At 52.7% G+C, this 9,109-nt stretch overlaps 1 protein-coding gene across 5 annotated transcripts; it reads right to left on the reverse strand.

Moving 5' to 3' along the window:
* Positions 1-845: 845 nt before the first annotated feature.
* LOC103633314 (cyclin-J18-like) lies at positions 846-5,051 on the reverse strand. Of its 5 annotated transcripts, XM_035963201.1 has the most exons (10): positions 4,749-5,038; positions 4,596-4,672; positions 4,383-4,500; positions 4,186-4,284; positions 4,082-4,099; positions 3,921-3,991; positions 1,536-1,662; positions 1,385-1,445; positions 1,077-1,207; positions 846-988 (listed from the first exon to the last, which is right to left on the reverse strand). In XM_035963201.1, the coding sequence occupies exons 1-9, from the start codon at positions 4,845-4,847 to the stop codon at positions 1,077-1,079; spliced, it is 801 nt and encodes a 266-aa protein (XP_035819094.1). In that variant the 5' UTR covers positions 4,848-5,038; the 3' UTR covers positions 846-988. The 5 variants fall into 5 exon arrangements, with proteins under 5 accessions (XP_035819094.1, XP_008653266.1, XP_008653261.1 ...); XM_008655044.4 differs by having other exon boundaries at positions 846-1,220; positions 4,749-5,043; XM_008655039.4 differs by having other exon boundaries at positions 846-1,207; positions 4,749-5,042.
* Positions 5,052-9,109: the final 4,058 nt, after the last annotated feature.

The raw sequence follows: 9,109 nt of genomic DNA on the forward strand, positions 1-9,109 counted from the left end.
GGTGTTGGTGGAGCAGGGGTCGGGCAGCTGGGCGGGTGTAGTTATTGATGAAGGACGCCGAGAGAGAAGAGGGCAACCCCTCTGGTTCTAGGCTAGCAGCAGCATCCACATGGCATGGCGCCTCTTCCAGCCCCGGCCCATTAGGCGCGTCGTCGTCCATAGAGTCAGCTTCTGTGTCGGAGGTAGGCTGATTTGTCTCTGGTGTCAAGGCCTCTGTAGGTGTCGCGTTTAGTATGACCGGCGATGGCGGGCACTGTCCAGGTACTGGCAGGGGAGGGGAGGTGCGCCTGCGGTAGACACGGTCAGGCAAGTAGCGACGCGCTGCCTACGAAGCCAGTAGACCTGAGCTTTTGAACAGGTGCGGCAGTGTAGAGCGGTTCTGTCTAGCTAGCCTAGATCTCTCCCCCTAAATAAAAAGGAAGGGAAAACCACCCAAGAATTTGAAGCTGACAGAGTGCACCAAGCAATGCGGCGGCAATGCAACATCCTTCCATTTGAGATCTCAAGGAGCTTAAATGTCATTACATTGATAATTATGTCAAACTTGAATTCCAACCTGAAGGCATTACTTAGCGGCAACGACTGCTATGCAAGCAGTGTTTCTGTGCAAACGTGCAAGCAGACCATCTAATCCATTAGATCATGATCCAACCGTAGATCACATTTAACACTTAAATCCTTACACCACCAACTCAATAATCTTTATAAAAAAACCCTAACAAACCATGGTTGTATCTATGATTGGATCGTAATCTAATGGATCAGATGGTTTGCTTGCACGCTTGCACAGAAAGACTATTTGCATAGCAGTCGTTGCCTTACTTAGCAGGCATCTTTCTTCAAAATACATCCAATACAGAATTCCATTGCAAGGCGCTTACGCGCACTCCCTTGATCATATAGTTTTAGTTCACATAACTATTATGGGCATCTCAATCTCAAAACCGCCTGTCAAAAACTAGCTACAGTGTCTTCTAAAAGCATGTATCTGCTGCACACGGTCAGTTAGATGGTTAATACTTCAGAACTCAAAAGGCAAAATTGGGGCACAATCTCGTGCTCTACATATCACATACTCACGACAAACATCTGGCATCAAAACGTCCCTTGCCCTTCTCTTCGATACCATCCAGTTTAAGCACATGTAGGAGAATTGTCAGAACAATCTTCATGATTTCCTCTTCATCGTATGATGTAGCAAACCTGACTGCAAAAGGTAACTGTTTTAATGTGTCACCTCATGTGTTAACTCAATACTCTTTGTTGCAGTAGATACCAAGATAACGCAAAGACCTAAGCTGCAATAAGTGTTGTTCGCATTGTTCCAAATGGATAGAAAGAATTAGATTATATGTAAATAAGCTGGACTGTTCTAATTGCTTACCCCAAGGAAGGATTGGAAACTCCCATGTTTGCTTAGGAACTGATATAGCATATGCAGCAACCTGAAAAGGATTGAAACAACTTGTGTTAGGCATTGCTTTGCTGCAATGCTTTTTCCCAAGATATGTGCAGTTGGAATGCAGCATACGTACAAGAGTGGAAGCAGCAAGTGAGCAGGGACAATTAAAAAGTAACGAGGTATCTTCCGTTTCATACAGAATGTCCAAAATTTCCATGCACACATCCAGATCCAAAAGTTCGCCTATTTTTGATATTTCCCTAGCAGTGAATTAATTAGAAAAATATAAAGTTATGTTATTTATGCCAAGAAATCAAGAACTAGTGACTAGCAGCAATAATACATTCACACAACTGCCCAACTATGGCAATATTAATAGCAATATTAATAAATATTCACTTGCTAAGTACTTAATGATAATAATTCCAACGGCCATTAGTTTGTAAGGAGAATGGGATACAAACTTTTAGTTTGATGACACCAATAGACGCTTTGTGCGTAGGATATAAGAATCTAAGGTTAGAGAGGTATTAAAAAGAATCAAAGGGGTAAGGCGATGCGTCCTAATGGCATCCAATCAAGGTTGGAGATGCCTTGGGGACATAGCTATAACATGACTAACCAAGTTCAACTATATCTTTTGGTCAAACAAGATGCCTGACAAGTGAAGTACATTAGTCCCAATCTACAAGAATAAGTAAGATGTTCAAAGTTGTGACAATTACCGAGGAATTAAGTTGATGAGCCATACTATGAAACTATGGGAGAGAGTTTTCAAGCATCGTCTAAGGAATAACGTGGATCTCTATGAACCAATTTAATTTTATGCCCACAAGGTCAACCATGGATACCATTTTCTTAATAAAGCAAGTGATGGAGCAGCATAGAAAGCAGAAGACAGACCTAAAGATTGTTTTCATTGACTTGGAGAAGGCTTATAACAAAATACTAAGCAACATTATGTGGTGGACTTTGGACAAACATAAAGTTTCATCGAAGTATGTTGGACTCGTTAAGAACATGCATGTACGACAATGTTGTGACTAGTGATCGAACAAGTGATGAGGACACATAGGACTTACCGATTAAAATAGGACTATATCAGGGGCCAACTTTGAGCACTGACTGTTGTATTGGTGATAGATGAGGTCAGAAGAGACATACAATGAGATATCCTTGGTGTATGCTTTTTTAGGACGATATAGTGCTAGTTAATGAAAGACAGTCATAGTTGTGGCAAGAGACTCTAGAGTCCAAAGGTTTCAGACTCGATAAAGTTAAAACCGAATACATGATATGTGGCTTCAGCACTACTATACATGAGGAAGGAGATATTAGTTTGGCAGGTCAAGTAGTACCTATGAAGGATACCTTTCGGTATTTAGGATCAATGCTACAAAGAGAGTGATATTGATGAAGATGTTAGCCATAAAATCAAAGCAGGGTGAAAGAAGTGGTGCCAAACATATGACGTTCTATGTGACAAGAGGATACCACAGAAGCTAAAAAACAAGTTTTATAGAATAGCGATTAGACATCTTGTGTTGTATGGTGCAGAATGTTGACCTACAAAAGACGTCATATTCAACAGATACGAGTTGCGAAAATGCTACATTGCATTGGATTTGTAGTCATATAAGAAGGGATCGAGTCCAGAACAACGATATACATGATAGGATAGAGGTAGCACTTAGTGAAGAAAAGCTTGTCCTAAGGCGTGATAGTAATAGGAAATTAGGAAGAGAGGCAGGAGAAGGCCGAAGTTGACATGAGAAGAGACAGTAAAAGAAGACATGAGAATATAAAATATACCTAAAGATTTAGCCTTGAATAGGACCGTATGAAAAACAACTATCGATATGCTTGAATCTTGACTCGTGGGCTCTATTGGGTTTCAACTTAGTCTACCCCAACTTGCTTGGGACTAAAAAGCTTTGGTGTTGTTGTATTGGTGAAACTGTAAAACCATGGAATCAAACAAGTCATTCAATAGAGGTCTAGGGGTTTTTTTTATCTAACATGCAGGAGAGCTATTATCTCTGTAACAAGAAAGATAGCTATGAGAATTTTCTGATTATCCAACATCCCATTTATTTTCTTAGTTTTTCATATTGTCAGATTCACTTGTGATAACAAGGTAAATAAGATGTATTGTAGATAGGAGAAATGATATGAGATTATTCCCACTAATGTGCCCCCAGTTTAATATTTCTCATAAAGATATTTTGTGGTAAAAGCTGCTATGAAGAGCTACACAGTCTGCTTCCTAAGAGCGAAAACAGAATGTGGTAAAATTTCAGTTGCGATCAGTTACTACTTGCTACACATGTTTGTTGATGACATGTCTTGTACATAAATGGTGACTCGCCCCCATCCCCCCCCCCCCAAAAAAAAAAGAGAGAGAGAGAATTTTGTATAAGCTCCAATATTATTCGCACTGTGAAGTTTTGTAGGTTGCCTTTAACAGGGTTAACAACTGTTTATGGGTCAGAGAAAGGTTGTAAGAAATCCAAAGAACCTGAAATGCATGAGAAGCTCCTCCAGGTATATGAAACAAATGCTTGAAAATCCAATGTTGTGTTCCACTACCTAAAATCCCACAACAAACAAAAGGAATATAACATAGTTGACCCTGTCAACTTAACCTATTTTTCAGTAATAATCATAGCCAGGATTTACCTCCAAGAACACCAATTCCTGCAGCATTAGAGGTTACATCAAACACCTTCAGTCACGACAAGTAAGCATTCAGAAAAGGAATAAACAGTTTATCATGAACTCACGGCACTGGCAAAATCACGGCACATGAAATGCTGGTCGGCGATGATGCGATCACCCAGGGCTTTGAGGCTCTTCACTGACATTGGCTTCTGATCGTGGATCTGAAGAAAGAATTGCACAGAGAAGGTAAGGTAGTACTACCGCCCGCGACATGAAAGTACACAGCATTAGCTCAAAGGAAAGGCTTACAGTGTCCCACCTTGCTGGCAATCCACACCGCGACGAGCGCGAATAGCTCGAGATTGCTGTCCCTCAGGGGCTCGAGGAGCCAGGACCTGACTATTCGGCCGCTTCGCGCGCCGCAGAACCCCATCTTCCTGCAGCAACAGTCGCAACGGATGAGAACCGTCGTTCCCCAGAAAATAAGGGGTGAATGCTCCTTTTAAAAAATAAGGGGTGAATGATGAATCACCTCGGGAGTGCCGGGAGGAAGCGTCCAGCGAAGAAGGTAAGCGCGGCGTACTTGACGATGGGCCGGAGGTCGAGCCTCTGCGAGGAAATCATGAGATGTAGCAACTGAGGTCTATCAGGGTTTTGAAGACGGGTTTGAGAACGGAAGGCTCACCATGGAGGCGTGGAGAAGGAACTGGAGGAGGTGGCGACGCCTGGATGAACTCGGCCACGCGCTCGGCGCCGCCGTGTTGTCGTCGTCCTCGACCTCCATTGTGGCGCGAGAGGCGAGCCGCCCCGCCAGCTAGCAGGAGTCGAAAGCGCAAGAGAAGCGGAGACGAAGGCCAAGCAGTGCGTGGGCGTCCGCGTACAGATCCAGAAGCGGCCCAAGTGAAAGAGCGAGGTCCACTCGCCCAGCAGGCTTGAGCAGTTCTCCCTTGCACTATGGCCGAGGCCAATGTCCACTCGTCCATCAGACTCGAGCAGTTCTCCCAACATCAGGCTACCAAGCTCCGGCGACCAAAGATTTGAGCCCCAATTCGAAAAGTTTGCCACTTTGGCGTGAGTGTTTTGTGTTAGAAAAATTATGCATTATCAGTTTTAATTTAATCTAAAAAATCAGTATAATGTATGTAAGGACATGTATGTGCATGTGTGTACCACTAGTTGTCGGCGTCTCGAGACCGGGTGTCCCTAAGCCGACGAGTGAGTGTGCCGCGTGCCCCAGCCCAGATGGGTCGAGCGCATGGGCGAGCGCGAAGGGGAGAAGCGAGGTGGCCGGAGACGGGCGTGAGAGAGGTGGAAATCCCGCGGCCTTCGTGTTCGTCCCGCGCCCAGGTCGGGTGCGCTTGCAGTAGGGGGTTACAAGCGTCCACGCGGGTGAGGGAAGCGAGCGGCCCCAAGAGAGCGGCTGTCCCGTCCTCGTGCCCGCGCGGCCAACCTTTTTTAAGAAGGCCCTGGTCCTTCCTTTTATAGGCGTAAGGAGAGGATCCAGGTGTACAATGGGGATGTAGCAGAGTGCTACGTGTCTAGCGGAGGGAGAGCTAGCGCCCTAAGTACATGCCAATGTGGCAGCCGGAGAGATCTTGGCACCCTGCTAGTGTGATGTCGTGGCTGTCGGAGGAGCAATGGAGCCTGGCGGAGGGACAGCTGTCGGAGCGGTCGAGTCCTTGCTGACGTCCCCCTACTTCCGTAAGGGAGCTGAGAACCGTCGTCGTCACAGGGCTAGCGGGGCGCCATCATTGCCTATCTGGTGGAGCTAGCCAGATGGGACACCGGTCTTGTTCTTTGCGGCCCGAGTCGACTCGGGGTAGGGTGATGATGGCGCTTCCTGTTGACGTGGCGGGCCTGTGCCCTAGGTCGGGCGACGTGGAGGTTCCTCCGAAGCCGAGGTCGAGTCTGTCTTCCATGGCCGAGGCCGAGCCCGAGCCCCTGGGTCGGGCGAGGCGGAGGTCGTTCGGCAGAGGCCAGGGCGGAGTCCGAGCCCTGGAGTCGGGCGAAGCGGAGTTCGTCGTCTTCTGGGGCTGAGCCCGAGTCCGAGCCCTGGGTCGGGCGAAGCGGAGTTCGTCGTCTTCTGGAGCTGAGCCCGAGTCCGAGCCCTGGGTCGGGCGGAGCGAAGTTCGCCGTCTTCCGGGGCTTAGCCCGAGTCTGAGCCCTCGGTCGGGCTGAGCGGAGTTCGCCGTCTTTCGGGGCTTAGCCCGAGTCCGAGCCCTGGGTCGGGCGGAGCGGAGTTCGCCGTCTTCCGGGGCCTAGCCCGAGTCCGAGCCTTGGGTCGGGCGGAGCGGAGTTCGCCGTCTTCCGGGGCTTAGCCCGAGTCCGAGCCCTGGGTCGGGCGGAGCGGAGTTCGCCGTCTTCCGGGGCTTAGCCCGAGTCCGAGCCCTAGGTCGGGCGGAGCGGAGTTCGCCGTCTTCCGGGGCTTAGCCCGAGTCCGAGCCCTGGGTCGGGCGCAGCGGAGTTCGTCGTCTTCTGGGGCTGAGCTCGAGTCCGAGCCCTGGGTCGGGCGGAGCGGAGTTCGCCGTCTTCCGGGGCCTAGCCCGAGTCTGAGCCCTGGGTCGGGCGGAGCGGAGTTCGCCGTCTTCCGGGGCCTAGCCCGAGTCCGAGCCCTGGGTCGGGCGGAGCGGAGTTCGCCGCCTTCCGGGGCCTAGCCCGAGTCCGAGCCCTGGGTCGGGCGGAGCGGAGTTCGCCGTCTTCCGGGGCTTAGCCCGAGTCCGAGCCCTGGGTCGGGCGGAGCGGAGTTCGCCGTCTTCCAGGGCTTAGCCCGAGTCCGAGCCCTGGGTCTGGCGGAGCGGAGTTCGCCGTCTTCCGGGGCTTAGCCCGAGTCCGAGCCCTGGGTCGGGCGGAGCGGAGTTTCCTATGGCGCCTTTGGCAGGGCCTGACTGCCTGTCAGTCTCACTCTGTCAAGTGGCACTGCAGTCGGAGTGGCGCAGGCGGCGCTGTCCTTCTGTCAGACCGGTTAGTGGAGCGGCGAAGTGACGGCGGTCACTTCGGCTCTGCCGGGGGGCGCGCGTCAGGATAAAGGTGTCAGGCTACCTTTGCGTTAAATGCTCCTGCGACTCGGTCGGTCGGCGCGGCGATTTAGTCAGGGTTGCTTCTTAGCGAAGGCAAGGCCTCGGGCGAGCCGGAGATGTGTCCGCCGTTAAAGGGGGGCCTCGGGCGAGACGGAAATCCCTCGGGGTCGGCTGCCCTTGCCCGAGGCTAGGCTCGGGCGAGGCGTGATCGAGTCGCTCGTATGGACTGATCCCTGACTTAATCGCACCCATCAGGCCTCTGCAGCTTTATGTTGATGGGGGTTACCAGCTGAGAATTAGGCGTCTTGAGGGTACCCCTAATTATGGTCCCCGACAGTAGCCCCCGAGCCTCGAAGGGAGTGTTAGCACTCGCTTGGAGGCTTTCGTCGCACTTTTTTGCAAGGGGACCAGCCTTTCTCGGTTGCATTTTGTTCCGGTGGGTGCGCGCGAGCGCACCCGCCGGGTGTAGCCCCCGAGGCCTCGGAGGAGTGGTTTCACTCCCCCGAGGTCTTAATGCCTTGCGTAATGCTTCGGCTGGTCTGGTTGTTCCCTCATGCGAACTGGCCGTAGCCCGGGTGCACGGTCGGGGCCCAAGTTCTCGGGCTGGTATGTTGACGCTGTCAACGGTTCGGCCGGAGCCGGGTTTGCGAGAGCAGCCCCCGAGCCTCCGCACAGGGCGAGAGGGCGATCAGGGACAGACTCGGCTTTTTTACATACGCCCCTACGTCGCCTTTCCGCAAGGAGGAGGGGGGGAGAGCGCCATGTTACCCTCGATGGGCACCGAACATGGTGTCTCCGGTGAGCTGCAAGCGGGTAATCCGAGTGGACGTCTGTGCCCCGTTCGTTGGGGGTCGGCTAGGGGCCCAGAGGCACGCCCAAAAGTACCTGCGGGTGATCTGCCGGACCCGGTCCCCTGGCGACGGGGTCCGAGGGCTCGATGCCTCCCTCCGATGGGATTCCGTTACAAGATCGCTCCCGCTGGTCTCGGAAATGTCCTAGGGTACCTCGGGAGCGCAGCCCGAGCCTTGGTTATGTATCGAACGTACCCCTGGTCATCCCTCGCTCGGCGTCTGAGGCGACTGTGAACCCTTCGGGGGGCAGCCTTCGAACCCCTGATCAGTAATGGGCGCGGAGCCCGAGTAGCCTGAGGCGGCCGTGGAGCCCTTCGGGGGGCCGGCCTTCGAACCTCTGACCAGTAGTGGGTGTAGGGCCCACGCGATCTGAGGCGACTGTTGAACCCCTCGGAGGGCCAGCCTTCGAACCTCTGATCAGTAGGGGGGCTCGGAGCCCGGTTCCTTCACAGGGAAGGATCCTTTTCGGGGTATCCCCCTTTCCCGGTCCCTGTTGCAAGAGATAGAGAAAGAGGAAAAAAGGAAAAGGATACGAAATCGAACGACGTGGCGTACCTTTTTTGGTGCGGTTATTGCGGCGAAGGCGAAGCGTCGCCCGCTTCTCCTGCCAGAAGCGCCGCCTGTCCCGCCGCGGAGTTAATGCGACGGGGTGAGTTGTTGGCAGGGCGGCCGCTGCGCGTGCGCGAGCCGTTCGAGGAACGGATCACGGGCGCCCTGTCTTCACGCCGTGAGAGGGGGTTCTCTTGCTGCCCCCGGACGGGACGTGAGTCTGGCCGACGACGTGACCGCTGCTCCCGCCCGCCTGCCACCATCGTTACTGCCGGCCCACTTTCGGTCGTATTGACCGTCGCGCCAGGCTGGCGCCGCTGGGTCGTGCGCTGGGCCGCCTCGAGTCGCGGTATTGGTTCCGCAACCGAAGAGGCGCGGTGGTGGCGCAAGTGGTGGTGCAGTTGCTTGCATGCAGCATCTAGCGTGCCGGTTGCGTGATGCGTGGGCCTGGGCCTCCATGCTGGCATGTTGGGAGTCGGAGAAGCGCGTCCACCTGGCGCGATTGCAAGCCGCCTGCATGGCTGCCCGCCCCTTCCGCCCGTTGGTCCGGGCAAAAGTGGGGGTCGCTTGTAACTGCGGGGCGGTTGTGTGCACCACGCGCGGCGGTTTGGCTTCTTCTGCTCTGAGCC

This window comes from Zea mays, chromosome 1 (assembly GCF_902167145.1).
Source record: "Zea mays cultivar B73 chromosome 1, Zm-B73-REFERENCE-NAM-5.0, whole genome shotgun sequence".
Lineage (NCBI taxonomy): Eukaryota > Viridiplantae > Streptophyta > Magnoliopsida > Poales > Poaceae > Zea > Zea mays.

What these genes read in the sequence shown, in the direction of transcription:
- LOC103633314 (XM_008655039.4), bottom strand. Translation starts at nt 4,847, where the DNA reads ATGGAGGTCGAGGACGACGACAACACGGCGGCGCCGAGCGCGTGGCCG. An exon ending in CGGTGTGGATTGCCAGCAAG is followed by an intron (nt 4,285 to 4,382) that starts GTGGGACACTGT and finishes TTCTTTCTTCAG; the next exon opens with ATCCACGATCAGAAGCCAAT. An exon ending in CACTTGCTGCTTCCACTCTT is followed by an intron (nt 1,446 to 1,535) that starts GTACGTATGCTG and finishes AATCCTTTTCAG; the next exon opens with GTTGCTGCATATGCTATATC.